At 37.8% G+C, this 16,151-nt stretch overlaps 1 protein-coding gene across 1 annotated transcript in view; it reads right to left on the reverse strand.

Annotated features, from left to right (window-relative positions):
• LOC123520215 (lysophospholipid acyltransferase 7-like) overlaps window positions 1-15,298 on the reverse strand; it is a 110,223-nt gene extending 94,925 nt beyond the window's left edge. The window contains exons 1-3 of the mRNA XM_045282298.1: window positions 15,003-15,298; window positions 7,939-8,065; window positions 1,728-1,902 (exon numbers count right to left, since the gene is read on the reverse strand). Of these exons, the coding sequence (XP_045138233.1) occupies window positions 1,728-1,902; window positions 7,939-8,065; window positions 15,003-15,214 (514 nt within the window). The 5' untranslated portion in view covers window positions 15,215-15,298. The remainder of the gene's footprint in view (window positions 1-1,727; window positions 1,903-7,938; window positions 8,066-15,002) is intronic.
• Between the last annotated feature and the right edge of the window lie 853 nt (window positions 15,299-16,151).

Consider the following 16,151-nt stretch of genomic DNA (forward strand, 5'->3'; position numbering starts at 1 on the left):
CTTCCAGAAGCAGCATGGCTGCACATGAGATCATTAAGTCAAGTTAACCCACTTTAAAGTGAATAAATCGCGTTATTTAATTATATCTCCTTAAATATCATGTTGCATTAAATCAAAATTGCATTATTCAAACTTGCATTAATCAAGAGTTGACTGGATCTCTTTTTGACATTTTCCATGTCCACGCAATTACAGTTTCCACTGCTTTTTAAGTTCTAAATCTAATTCTTAGAGGTCTCACATCAATGCCAACATATTTCCACTGTCTCTATATTTCATTTATTTGCTCCATTATTTGTTCCCCTTCATCACTCACTACTGCTGCCACTATTATCTCCTTTGCTCTCTTAAGCTCCTCTTTCTCTTATAGTCTTAATGGATAATTTCTTTTCTTTATTTCCAAATATCATAACACACATTATCTTAGGTACTGCATGCCTTACTATTAACTCCTTTTCCTTTAATATCCGAACCACTTTTCTTTCAATTTGCTCATCTCGTTCCTCCTTTCGTTGCTTCAATATCACAGGTAGGCGTTATGGCACCAAGTTGTGATTTTGCGACTCTGCAACTTGGTCACACAATGAATTTCAAAGTTGCAAAAGATTTTGAAAAGGTCAGACTAAGCAAAGTTGCACCACCACTTTCTGTGATTTTGAACAGAAACAAAGACGACTTTCTTTTAAAATAAAGGAATAAAAGTCAAACTCATAAAGTTGCAAGTAACACTGGGGGTCCAAAAATAGTCACGAAGTCACAGTTGGACCAGATTCAACAGCAAAGTTGCAGTTGCACCACATTTGCCAGCAAAGTCACACTTAAAAAAAATTAAGTCACAGCTAGCTCTGCTCAACATTTCCTACATATCAATCTTTTGTTTTTTTCCTCTCCTTTCCATTTGTAGGCTTTCTGTATCATCATACCTTGCACTTTACCTCTCAAGACATTCTCACTTTCTTTATTTTCTCTTTCCAGTCTATTTTTCAATTGGTCATTTACTCTCTTTAGAGCTGAAATCTTGGCCTTATTTTCATTAATCTGGAGCACAAGTGTTTGTACCTCTTTCCTCAATTTCTTATTTTCACTTTCCCTCTCTTCTCTTATCCTAATAGCCTTCAATTATCTTAAAATACTCTTCATATCATCCCATTTCTGTCAGACTTCCAGTTTCTCACTGCACCAGTCACTTATCTCATCACCTCTCTCAATCTTACATAATCTTCTTCTACTTTCCAGTCTTCTATTCATCAGGCAGATATTTTAATCTTCACCACTTATTCCAGGGAAATCAGCTGTGGTGCACTGTATTGATGGCACATACGCCATCTTGATTCTCGCTTGTGAGTAAAGTGGTTGCTTACATTTAGAATCAAACTCATTAACCCTAGACCATATCTTCCATACAGGTGTGTGAGGGGTGTTCTCATATTTCTGAACAAGTTATTATATATTTCTCCAGTTATTTTGTTTGTGTTTCTCTCATGATAACTTATGTCATAATTACCCCTACATCTTTCCCTTCTATTGACTTCTTTTATTCTTTCATTAGCTAATGTGCAATTTCCTCTGATGTCAGACTAAGACAATGAAAGATATAAAGAGATTTCACCAAACTGAGAATAACAGTAATCCTATCAAGGGGTATAGTCACAAAGAAAAATTGTGAAAAAAAAACATATTATTCACCTTTAACTCTACAAACAAAACAAAGAGTGAAAGAAACTGACCTGTGAGAACACCAATATAGCAAAATGCATAATGGAAAATGTCCATGGATGATGGGTGAACTTCCTCATGCTGCAGTTCCAGTTGTAGCTTAATTTTTTTGTCTTTATCATCTTCCTTCTTGAGTTCTCCCTGTTTTCTCCAAGTGTCATGAACCTCAAAGCAAATTCCAATCAACTGCAAGAGAAATTTCTACATACACAACTATGATAAATTAAACATATCATATGCAAATGTGTGTGTGTGTGTGTGTGTGTGTGTGTGTGTGTGTGTATTTACCTAGTTGTATTTACCTAGTTGTAGTTTTACAGGGCCTGGGCTTTATGCTCGTGTGGTCCCGTCTCCATATCTACACTTATCCAATTTTTCTTTAAAACTATGTACACTCTTTGCTGATACCACTTCCTCACTCAAACTGTTCCAAGTCTCAACACATCTTTGTGTGTGTGTGTGTGTGTGTGTGTGTGTGTGTGTGTGTGTGTGTGTGTGTGTGTGTGTGTGTGTGTGTGTGTGTGTGTTTCACTGTTTGATCTGCTGCAGTCTCTGACGAGACAGCCAGACGTTACCCTACAGAATGAGCTCAGAGCTCATTATTTCCGATCTTCGAATAGGCCTGAGACCAGGCACACACCACACACCGGGACAACAAGGTCACAACTCCTCGATTTACATCCCGTACCTACTCACTGCTAGGTGAACAGGAGCTACACGTGAAAGGAGACACACCCAAATATCTCCACCCAGCTGGGGAATCGAACCCCGGTCCTCTGGCTTGTGAAGCCAGCACTCTAACCACTGAGCTACCGGGTGTGTGTGTGTGTGTGTGTGTGTGTGTGTGTGTGTGTGTGTGTGTGTGTGTGTGTGTGTGTGTGTGTGTGCGTGTGTGTGTGTGTGTGTGTGTATTTACCTATTTGTATTTACCTATTTGTGTATTACAGGGCCCGAGCTAAGTTCTCTGTGTCTTGTGTCTTTGTCCACTCTTGTGATATCTCTCTTTCATCTGATTGACACACACTGCGTAAACGACATCACTGCTCAGTTTATTCCACTTATCAATACTACGATGCGGAAAACTGTATTTTCTCACGTCATTCAGACAGATGTCTTTTATTAATTTTTTTCCATGTCCCCGAAGATGATTACTTGTGGTCACCTTTATCAACTCTCTGTCCAATATGTCAATCTTGTTCACCAATTTATACATAGTTATCATGTCTCCTCTTGTTCTTCTCTCTTCTAATGTGGTCAGCCCCAGCTTCCTCAGTCTTTCCTCATAGTCTAACTCCCTGAGTCCTGGTACCATCCTTGTTGCCAGCCTCTGTACCCTTTCCACCTTCTTCACATTTTTCTTCATATGCGGTGACCAGACACAAGCTGCATATTCTAACTGGGGTCTTATTAAGGTACATAATATCTTCTTCATCATTCCTTCATCTAGGTAGTGGAATGCAAGGCCAATATTTTGAAGCATGTTATATGTTTTCCAAATATCTTGTTAATGTGTTTCTCCGGTGACAAAGTGTTTTGCACGGTTACTCCTAAGTCTTTCTCCTCATTGGTCTCTTTAATTTTCTCATCACCCAGCCTGTAATCCCAGTTTGGTCTGTATCTACTTCTTCCCATTTTCATAACATGGGTCTTGTCTATATTAAATTCCATCTGCCACTCTTTACTCCACTCATATATTTTATCAAGATCTTCCTGTAACTTGTTACAATCTTCCACATTCTTTACTCTCCTCATAATTTTAGTATCGTCCGCAAACATGTTCATGTAACTGTCAATTCCTACTGGCATATCATTAACATAAATCAAAAACATGATGGGACCAAGCACTGACCCTTGTGGAACTCCACTGGTTACCTTCTTCCACTCGGACTTCCTTCCTCTCACCACTGTTCTCATTTCTCTTCCCACTAAGTAATTTTCCATCCATTTTGCTAGTTTATCATTTACTCCTCCAATCTTCTTTAGTTTCCACATCAGTCTATTGTGTGGTACTTTATCAAAGGCCTTTCTCAAGTCCAGGTAGATAGCATCCACCCATCCCTCTCTATGTTGTAGTATGTCAGTCACTCTTGAATAAAAACATAATAAATTGGATACGCACGATCTTCCTTTTCTGAAACCAAACTGTCTTTCACTCAGAATGTTTTCACTTTCTAGATACTCACTCCACTTAGCTTTAATTACTTCTTCACATACCTTGCACAATATACTAGTCAACGATACTGGTCTATAATTTAGCGGTTCCATTCTACTACCATTCTTATATATAGGCACAATGTCAGCTCTTTTCCACTCTTTCGGGACTAATCCTGTTCGTATGGAGGTTTCCACAATATGAAATACGGGGTTCAACAATTGATCCTTACATTCATTTAGCAACCTCCCAGATATGCCATCAGGCCCCACTGATTTATTAATATCCAAATTACTTATAATTTTCCTTACATCTTCCTTAGTAACCATGATGTCCTGCATTTGGTTTATTTCCCTAGGCCTTTCTCCTATAAAATGCTCCTCTTTTGTAAACACTTTGCAAGAGTTGTCATTCAAAATTTCAGCTATATCTCTAGCATCCTCATATACTTCTTCCCATTTTTACCTTTTCTATTGCCTCCTTATATTTAGTTTTCCATTTATGAATTTGTAAAACATTTTGGGTCACTATCACAGTTTTCCACCACCCTCTGTTCATATTCCTTTTGTGCTGTTCTCCTTACTTCAACATATCTATTCCTTGCTGTTTTGTAAACTTCTCTTGATAATACATCACTGTTTTTCTTAAGTTTCTTCCATGCCTTTTCTTTGTTCTTTTTTGCTTCTTCACAATTTCTATTAAACCACTGTTTATTATTTAAAGTCCTCTTTCTGTGATATGGCACAAACTTTTTCACAGCAGAGTTATACAAATCCATAAATTTATCGTATTTCAATTGCATATCCCTTTCCTGGTATACCACGGACCAGTCAATTTCATTAAAGAACTCCCTTATATGGTTATAATTTGCCCTAATATAATTTAATTTTTCCTCCCTGCGTTCCACAATCTTATTCGTGCTTAATTCCGTATCCAGCTCAAAGCTTAGGACATCATGATCGCTTTTCCCCAAGGGACATTCATGTTCAATTTCCTCTTTAGAGAGATGCCCCTGGTAAATACCAAATCCAACCTTGCTGCAACATCTTGTCCCCTGCACCTTGTTGGTGATCTCACCCACTGTGTCATCAAGTTATTTGTTGCTACCTTTAACAATTCCTCTGCCCACTCACCACCGTTCACCACTTTGTAGTCTTCCCACACTATTTCTTTACAATTAAAGTCCCGACTATCATCACTCTATCCTTTCTGATGAGTTCTTGCTTCATTCTGTCTAGAGTATTTCTCATCACCATTTGATACTGTTCATATTCCCAAGCACTGGTTCTGGGTGGTATGTATACTGTTATAATATTAATGTCCCTCTTGCCATCTGTTATAAGCATACTTATCACTTCCTCATTTCTCTTACTATAGTTCACCTCCTTCACTATCAGATCTTCCTTAGTAAGAACCATTATACCACCACCTCCTTTATTTTTTCTATCATTTCTCCATACTTTGTAGTGTTTTACAACAAACCAATCTAGCTTTATTTCGGCCTTAGCTTTGTTTCCACACACATTATGTCCGGTTCATTATTTCTTAGGTAATCCATACATTCTAGCCTCTTAGACAGAAATCCATCTATATTCATGTAAGTCACTTGTATTCCATTCCTAGTCTCATTCTTCCATGTAATGCCTATTCCGTCTGTTTTATCCACCACTTCTTTAGCCTCCCATTTCTCATCCTCCAAAAACTTGGTCTTTTCCTCCTCTGTTCTTTCGTCATTCCTCTCTCTCACTTCAGTTACAAGCTCTTTCATTTTCATTCGTTCATCCTGTGACATATTTCTTCTTATGTAAATTGTTTTGGTTTCCTCAGAGTCCTTAAGTTTCCAAGCCCTCCTCAGCAAGGCCTCAGCTGCCACCTGAGACTTTAATTTCAATTTTAATGGTCTATTCTTGCCTTCCTCAAAAGCTCCTAATCTCACACTTTCTTCTACCTCAGCATATAGGTCCTCTTCCTCTACTGAGATCTTATTCAGTAAAGACTTAATCCTGTCATTTTCCTTATCCCTCCTATCCTGCCAGTTCCTGTTAGTTTCCTCCCTCAATCCTGTTATGATCACGCATTTTTTCTTTTCAGCAATATCTCTCACCACATACTCATTTTCCTTTAGTGCCTTTACCATTTCACTCTGCGTAATCACTTTATTTTCCTCTTCCTGCTTTTTCACTATCTCCCTAAAGGACCTTTGTACCTCCTGATGTTCATGGTTCACTTCTTTCATCCTGGCATCAATTAGGTTAAGGCATTCCTCCTTCCTCAAGTCCCTTTCGGATATTTTCTTCTCCATTTCCATGAGTTTAGCCTTCATCTCTTCACATTGTTTCCTTAGTTGTTGGTTTTCTTTCTCCATTTCTACTTTTTCCCTCAATAGCTCTTTGTTCTCTATCGTTAACAAATAGATCTCTTTTTTGAAGGAATCGTTCTCGCTATGACTCTATCCAGTTTTTCTTCTATTGATAAAATGTTTAGGAACTTACTTTCTAATGCCTGAATTCTTGCATCCATATCTAATTTCTCCAATCCTCTTGGAGTAGTTACGAACCCTTCAAAGTCCCGGGCTTGTCTAGGCGTGGACGCCATGATTGTTATCGTCAGCTGATTACGGCCAAAACAATCACCGCCCACACTCTCCACTCAGGGACCACTCTCCATATCCCGCTTGAAAATGGCCCACTTTGTACACTATGCGACAGTAGGACATTGATAGGACATTAACACAGAGATACCCGGGCCCTGTAACACCATAGGTAGTTTCTCCTCTTCCCGTCCACAGCCAGAGACGAGCTGTCCTCTCTCGGCGACGGCGTGTGTGTGTGTGTGTGTGTGTGTGTGTGTGTGTGTGTGTGTGTGTGTGTGTGTGTGTGTGTGTGTGTGTGTGTGTGTGTGGAGGGGTGCATGAACTTTTGTAAATTTAGTAATGAAGCTCAACTTTCAAATCTCATTTGGTTGATCTTTACTTTAAACACAAATATTCTTTGCATTCATGATCTCCTTATCCCAACTGCATCCATCTATCAATACAATTATCAACAAAACTGTATCTCTTTGTTTTTTTATATAGCTTGTTTTCTTATGCACATTATCACATCCTCTTACATTATATTAACAAGCAGTCTTTTTTTGTCAATTCATCCCATTCCTGCTATTGCTCTACATACTGTTATCATGCCTCTTTTTTCTTCTAATGATGTCACATCCAACCCATTCTGCCTTTCTTCATATACATAACACAAGTTTCAAGACATATGTCCATGAATTTTGGATAACTCACTTGACCTTTAAGAGAACTGGCAACCCAGTGGGCCTTTTTTTCCATTTTTTTGTTGCCCTTGGCCAGTTGCCCCTCCTGTATGAAAAAAAAGTGTGTCCATGTGTGTGTATTTACCTAGTTGTATTATACAGGGTTTGAACGGGGCTCATAGTGTCCTGTCTCCATGTGTGTGATATTCACCTCGGTCGCCTGCTGGTCACCCAGCCAGTCTTCCTCATTACGGAGCGAGCTCAGAGCTCATAGACCGATCTTAGGGTAGGACTGAGACCACAACACACTCCACACACTGGGAAAGCGAGGCCACAACCCCTCGAGTTACATCCCGTACCTATTTACTGCTAGGTGAACAGGGGCTACACATTAAGAGGCTTGCCCATTTGCCTCACTGCGCTGGGATTCGAACCCGGCCCTCTCGATTGTGAGTCAAGCGTGCTAACCACTACACTACGCAGTGTGTGTATGTGTGTGTGTGTGTGTGTGTGTGTGTGTGTGTGTGTGTGTGTGTGTGTGTGTGTGTGTGTGTGTGTTTACTGAGTCATATTTAGTTTAATATTTCATAACAAAATAATCTCCACTATATTTTCACTCATGTGAAGTCACTTTTTCCTATTTTCGTGTTAGTTAAGTTACTATGTCATGCGATATACATAAGCATGTTCCATTATTTTTTCCTTTTCTTTTTTAATGTTGCAAAAAATAACAAAAGTAAATAAATAACAAATAAATACTCAAGTAACAAATAAATACTTAAACAACAAACTAAATACTTAAGTAAATTGCTTACCTTAAGAGTAATCATCATCTGGACAGCATTTGTGTGAGATGGAACCATATCCAAACCAACATAATGACTTAGTCGGAAGAACAACAAATATCCGAAGCTGAACCAAAAGCTCACAATGTGACACAAGCTGTGGGAAAAAAGTATTTTGTGATGATAACACAACTGAAAACACTGAGTTATTCTTTCCTACAAGTTACCTGCTCATTTGCATATTTCTAAACTTGATCTTATAAAAAGGTACAGAAAAAATCATTAAAGTAAATACTAGGAATGTATATTTTCATTACTTTTCAGGTTCACAGTGTTGTTAGAAATTCATAAAACCAAAAATACTCATATTACAGTAATACAGTCTTTTGCTGACAGACTGCCATATAATGGACACCACCTACAAAGGATCACAGTAGTGTACATGTAAAATGTCCTGACTAATTATGTGGTACACTCAAAATGGAGACTGAGATTTCAAGGATACTATTTTTTTTACTTGATTTATAGGATTCATTATACTGCAGTACACTTAATATTACTTCATCATACAATCAATTAGTCATAATAACTGATGCTTAATATGTATGGTAAATATTGACTCTAAAAGCCGCCGTGGTACAGTGGAATCATGCGTGCTTTGGAGTCCGAGGGGTCTCCAAGCACAAGGGTTCGAATCCTGTCCACGGTCCAAGTGTAGGTTGGGCTTCCTCACTCGGAGCAAGGGTTTCCTAACGGGTGGGCTTTGAGATAGGAGGTACCCCACTTTCTAGATATGCATATCTAAATATGCATATCTAGAAAGATGGGATTAATAAAATAGACAATGCATAGTGTTAAAAGAATGTCTTGATCAGGAAGACCACAGAGACCAGGAGAGACATAAACAAATACAGTAAAACCTCAGCTCACGACCATAATTCGTTCCTAAATCCTGTTTGTCACCCGATTTGTTCGTCCCCTGAATCAATTTTTCCCATAAGAATGTATTCAAATACCATTAATCCATTCCAGCCCTCCAAAAAATCATACTTTTGTCCATAAAACCCATTCAAAATAGACCTTTAATGTATGCATAACATGAACAAAATAATTATAAAAAGCCTAAATTGTTTTACTTACCTAAATGCTATCAAAATTATAATAAAATGAATAAAAAAGAAAAGGTTATTTACTTGAGAGACTGGACGTTGATGGCATGATGGAATGGAGGAGAGGAGGATGGGAAGGAAGACAGACAAGATCCGAGAAGACAGTCATGAGAGAGGACTTTGGATGTGCGCAGCGTGCCACAGCAACACAACAGGTGTGTAGCGTCACAAGTCAGTGCCGCTGTGTGGGGCCCCATTATAGCAGAGAGGATAACGCCGAGGAAGCTACAGTAGAGCGTGCCGGTAACATCACCATGCACAGGAAAAACAGGAGAAAATCGTGGTGGCACGGAGATTATGTTATGTAATATTTTTTCGTATGTTCCTGTATCTATTTTCTTTTGTGCTTATGTTTTGTTTTGTTGTTGTGTGATAGCCAACCCGGCTATCACACAAACGGCTCGCCGTTTAACCGCGTTCATCCCCCGAAATATCGTTCGTCCTCTGGGTCAATATATTGACAAATTTTTTGGTCGTCTCCCAAATTGTTCCTCCTTAGAGACGTTCGTCAAGCGAGGTTTTACTGTAACAAAGTTAGAAGTGCAGTAACATTAGAAATACATGTAGTAGCAAAAGATATCATGAGATACAAAACTGTAATGGAATATGAGTTAGAGGTAAAATGTTTTCTGAATTTGGCTTCCTTTGAAAGAATGTGAAAGAAGATACCCTCATATATTCTTTACAAAACCAAATAAGCCTCCTATGTAGAGTTAGCATCTATGAGGAAAAGAAAAAATTGATAGGCAACACAGAATATCAAACTTTATGGAAGTTGTTTCAGTAAGAGAGGCTGAATGAAGATGGGGAGAAGAGGAGGAGGACTACACTCCTGAGGAATTGTTTGAGCCTAGGCCAGTTTTGCTTGGTACCCTGTTGCTGAACAGAAACATGGAGTGCACCCTGGAGGAATCCCCTGCACATTAAGTGAAATACTATAGTCTGTCCGTTTTGATTATCTCAGAGCAAACTGTGTGTTCGGTTGGCAGCCCTGCCTCACCTCTGCTCTCACTCAGCCGCTGAGGCATTCATTAACAAACATTTATATTTATTCACTTTACTCAGTAACACGTTACACGCCACGGAGTAAAGTGAATAAATATAAATGTTTGTTAATGAATCTGCGTCTCAGCAGGGCTGAGCGAGAGCAGAGGTGAGGCAGGGCTGCCAACCGAACACACGGTTTGCTCTAAGATAATCAAAACGGACAGATTATAGGAGATCCTAAACCACATAGAAATCAATAGGCACTTTTGTGGACTTAAGACTATGTTCTGAGGAATAGTGATGTCTGAAATAAACATGCTGTGAATTCAGGGTTTGAAAGTTGTGTTTGATGACCGAGGGTATTCACTTTTACACAGGGGGCAGCATTACAGATGTGGTGTAGTGGAGATGTATTGAGCCTTAATTAAAGAAAAGCAATGGTGTTAGAATAAAATGGAAGTTGGGTACCTATAACACTAATCAAATTCACCTATCTTCAGTTTAGTTGTGCTTTTGTTAGGACAAAATGTTACGGATTTTTGTACTTTCATAGATAAATAGAAAAGAGAGTTGTATAGGATGGCAAGTGTCTACTTTATTGGACTCCCCCAACACAAGGGCTGTCAATATGGAACTGACTGTAAAATTGTTGTACAAGATGTATACAGAGTTTGATGAACTGTATGATGAATGACACCTGCAGTGTGAAAATTTTGTGAAAGAAGCAACAAGGAGAGGAATCATAATTCTACTTTCCCTTCCTTTCAACCGAGACTCTTCTGGGATAATAGCAGAAAGGCACCTCAGAAAAATAAATATATATACATATACATAAATAAAGTGGATCCTCGGACTTCGAATATGATTAATTCCAGAAGGATGTTCCATGTCCAAATTGTTTGAAGTCCCAAACCGTTTTCCCAATAGGAAACGATGCAATCATTCTAATCCATTCCAAGACCCCAAATTTTTATCTAAATAAATAAGAATTGAACTATGTAAAATCATTATATCATTTACAGTTTTTGATGGCATATAGGACACACCTTTTTCCTAAAATTTTGGCTCAAACAATCACCTTGCGTCTAATATGCAATGTTGAAACCTTCTGTATGTTAATCTTCTCCATAACAGTCACTAACCTAGCTCAAGATCAGTACCTCTACCCTACCCTAAATGCACGCATCATTATTTCATTGCTGGTATTATCATCACTACCAGTATTATTACACTAAAAATCAATTATCATAAAAATGAAAGCAATCTAACCTGTGAGGCTGTGACCCATGTTTCTAAATATCAGCTGATCAGAACACTGACTCGATGCCATCTGACAGTGAGGAGTTGCACCAAATTCATGATCATAAAGTTGATAGAGAAAGAAAAGAAAAAAAAAAAGTTGATTGTGAAAAAAGGAGAAAATAGATAAACCAACATCAACAAAAGTGAGAAAACAGCATCAGAGGAGCCATTGCAAAGGCTATCTCCCGACTCTACATCCAATCTGATTTGATCATAATAAAATACATCAACACCCTCACTATTATTGATGACGGAGAAAAAGATCGAGCTACACAATTGCCTATAAACTACAAATGATATATCAAGGAGCACGACAATAAAACAGCAGCAAGAAGACCAAATGAAGAGTGCAAGGAAAGGTAAATATAATCTTCATTGCCCAGCCTAACATTGACCAGAACTTGAGGATGATATTGCTTTCTGCTTGTGTAATGTGCTGCTAGATTGTTTTCAACAGTATATGCTTAAATATACTAAAGATCTTTTTTTACTGAATTTGTCCTCTTGAAATTGGGGTGTGCCTTATATGCCCGTGCGTCTTATATGCCTACCTTTTCATAGAGAGCTTCACGACAAGTGTCACTTAACCAGGTATTAAGAATATACTGGGTAGTGGCAGCACTACCATTAGCATAGTCAGTTAGTTCTACGTCGATTCTTTTCTTTCATGTCTGTTACACCTTGTCACTGCGCTAGTTAAGAAATATTTTTCTTAGTTACGAGATCAGTGTAATTATATGAAATATTACTCAATCATCCTACCTGGTTAAGTGACTCTGGTCAAATGTCCTGACCCTAGCTGGGAACAAGAACAAGGTGATAACATGGAATCAAAACAAAGCAGGAATTGATTTTTACCTCCTGCCAACGGCACTACTGCCACCCAAGTTTGTTCCAATTCCAAGGGTAAGAATTATTGAAATTTCTGTTCCAAGTCAGATGTGTTCTAAGTCTGCAGGTCCACTGTATATACATATATATATATATATATATATATATATATATATATATATATATATATATATATATATATATATATATATATATATATATATATATATATATATATATATATATATATATATATATATATATATATATATATATATATATATATATATATATATATATATATATATATATATATATATATATATATATATATATATATATATATATATATATATATATATATATATACACTGCCTGCATTAGTAAATTTCTAGTTTCCTAACAAACCTTGTATGCAAGATTGAACTATTTTTCTGTTAAGTTTAGATATGTTGCTTTCTGACTCTGTTGTAAATCACTCTGATTTTATCTCTGCCTCCCATGCCACTCATTACCATAAGGAACAGTAATTCATAACAAAAAAAACTTATTACAACTTAGTGAAAATGCATCACAACTACCAAGAGAAAAATAATTATGTATGTCCTTGCAAATACAATTAGTAGCCTCATCAACACTGTGCATAAAATACTTTAGACCAGTTACAACAGTACTCCCAATAAAGAAGTGAAAAAAGGAAGATATGGAGATAACCTTAGCCTCTTCTCCCTAGATTGATAAAAAACTAGTTGAAATGTTGGTAAATATTATAAAGAGTTTCACAGTCCTGCTATTCTTGCTGTAGCTAATGATTGTCATGTTCTTTATCTTAATCATATTGTGAATAACCTTACCTTATTAAAACTTAACTTTTAATATAAGTGGGGAAAGCTGCCCAAGGGCAACATAAAATGAAAAAAAAAAAAGGCCTACTAGATTGCCAGTCCCCTTGCAGGTCTGAGAGAGAGTCATTAAAAAAAAAAAGGATAAATGTCTTCAAAGGAATGTCTTAAATTAAGGTATGGTGATCCAGAGTTTACTAGAGAATGGTATAACTGATTGAGAGTACTGGTTAACTCTTGCATTAGAGTTGGACAGAGTAGGGGTGAGAGAGGAAGAGGAAAGCCTTGTGCAGCAAAGCCACAGGAGGAGAGGCCTGCAGTTAGCAAGATCAGACGAGCAGTTAGCATGAAAATAACAGAAGATAGCAAGAAATGCAACATTCCAGCAGTGAGAAAGAGCCTGAAGCTCCTTGTTTGGTTAGGATTAGTTAGGTTAGGTTGCTAACAGTAATATAAAGCTAAAAAAGATGGCTACCATCACAACAAGAACAACAGGGCCATACATCTTTTCTTAATATTTACCAACCTTTTACCATGTTTTTTCATTTCTTTTTATGCAATAAAAATAAATAAATATTTTATGATATTTTACCTTAATTTTATCAGAAATGTAATTCTTAACCTTGGGAGAAGAGGCTTAGGTTGTCTCCATATTTCCCTGAAGAAGCTACAAAATCACTGCTGGCATTATCTAACATAAGGAAACAAAACCATATCTAACATAACCTAAACGAACCAAGCCAAACCTAACCTAACCCAATCTATACTAACCTAACAATAACACATCAAAAAGAAACCCAATGAATAAAAAAAAATGGCTGTGTTAGTATAAATTTGCGACACTCATATATGGTGTTTAAATATTCATCACGAGGAGCTCTAGCCTATGAGACACATCATGAAAGTAAAAATTATGACACTGTCCCCGAGAAGCTGTCCCGCGCGCTCACCTCGATTCCCGGCTCACACTTCGCAGCTCCTCCACCCAGCTGATTTGACGTCACATATATGAAGCCACGCTATTGGTCAGTGAGAGAGAGAGAGAGAGAGAGAGAGAGAGAGAGAGAGAGAGAGAGAGAGAGAGAGATATGAAAACGAATAAGGAGAGAGAGAGAATATGAAAACGAATAAGGAGAGAGAGAGAGAATATGAAAACGAATGAGAGAGAGAGATAGAGAGAGTATGAAATGAATAAGGAGAGTGAGAATATGAAAACAAATAAGGAGAGAAGAGAGAGAGAGAGAGAGAATGATAACGAATAAGGAGAGAGAATGTGAAACGAATAAGGAGAGAGAGAGAGAGAGAGAGAGAGAGAGAGAGAGAGAGAGAGAGAGAGAGAGAGAGAGAGAGAGAGAGAGAGAGAGAGAGAGAGAGAGAGAGAGAGAGAGAGAGAGAATGATAACGAATAAGGAGAGAGAATGTGAAAACGAATAAGGAGAGAGAGAGAGAGAGAGAGAATGATAACGAATAAGGAGAAAGAATGTGAAAACGAAAAGGGAGAGAGAGAGAGAGAGAGAGAGAGAGAGAGAGAGAGAGAGAGAGAGAGAGAGAGAAAATATGGCAATGAATAAGGCAGCGTTTCTCAACCTTTTTACCCTTGCGTAACCCTTCAGATACATCACGTCTCAAGGAACCCCTATGCAAAAACAAATTTATATACCATATATTTCTCATTTAATGTGACGTCAAATCAGCTGGGTGGAGGAGCTGCGGAGGGGGAGCCGGGAATCGAGGCGAGCGCGCGGGATGGCTTCTTGGGGACAGTGCCAAAATTATTTAGTAGTAATTCTGGAATAATATGCATTCAGGTGTTACATACTGTACAAACCTTACTTGTAATATTGACTTACAGCATATTGCAATAAATTGTTTACCGCATCGGTTCACTTTATGGTCATTATCTTCACAAAACGAGGATCGTATGTATTTCAACTATTTTGACACCTACCACACTTTTTCTTACCTTTTAGAGACGTAGATAAGAATCAAAATGTTAGCAGCAGTGAGAAATAGTGGGTGCAATGTATGCCAGCCGGACACCACCACTGTCACTATTATCCCCACTACAGTGCCTATCCACTTCTTTGTTTCTATGTCCTCTATCCTCCTGTACACTTGGCCAAACCCTATAGAGGCTGCCAATAAACTCAAATACACAATATCGTCACCCTTCATCGTCCCTTCGTGGCTCTCCGTCAACTTTGTTTTGATTCGACTCGTGGCGCTCTTCTTCTTCCTCTTGCGGACAACCTCGTTTTTTTCTATTTTTGTCTCTCTCTCTCTCTCTCTCTCTAGACACACACACAGGCAATCTCAGAGAGAGAGAGAGAGAGAGAGAGAGAGAGAGAGAGAGAGAAAGTAGAGCAAAACTAAATTCATCTACTATTTCTGTACTCCTAAAGGCGAGTTCATGTGTCAATATACGACTGAAATTGCAAATCAGTGGTTTCCGATTGAATATTGATGCCTAGCGACTGGAAAAACCAGTCGCAAAATAAAAACCTACATGTTGGTCTTGTTCAGTTTATTTGCGACTTTGTTTACGCTGTAACGTCACAGAGAAAGGTTTGAAGATGTGTGGTGTCTAGATGTAGAGAAGATGTTGAAGTTGATGAGGCAAAAAGAGCACATCTGAGACCCTGAAAATGAATCATACAGCAAAAAAAAAAAAAAAAAAACGCAAATCCAGGGACTGAAGACATTGCGGGCTTCACGGGGCCGTGGCTGAGCCCACTGGGGCTTTTCTTTAGCCCCGAATAATTCAACTTAAAAAGAAATATAACACTGAAATGTATTTTAACGAGCCACCAAAGAAAAAAGAAGTTGTAGTTTACAGATGGGGAATATGACTTCGCTTCAGTCAAAATATTTATTTATTTATTTATTTATTTTATTCATTTATTTATTTATTTATTTTATTTTATTTTTTTTTTTTTTTTGCTTTCATCCATATGTTATCTATACGTGCATCATCCTGTATCTATCATTATGATACAATTAGTTTTGATACATTTTGAAGTCACCACAAGGCTAAAGAAAGCACATAGTTTTTTTTTTTTTTTTTTTTTTCAAGAAGAACCCCCTATACTTCCGTACATGTGTCTGCCCGGAG

Source organism: Portunus trituberculatus, chromosome 46 (assembly GCF_017591435.1).
Source record: "Portunus trituberculatus isolate SZX2019 chromosome 46, ASM1759143v1, whole genome shotgun sequence".
NCBI classification, from domain to species: domain Eukaryota; kingdom Metazoa; phylum Arthropoda; class Malacostraca; order Decapoda; family Portunidae; genus Portunus; species Portunus trituberculatus.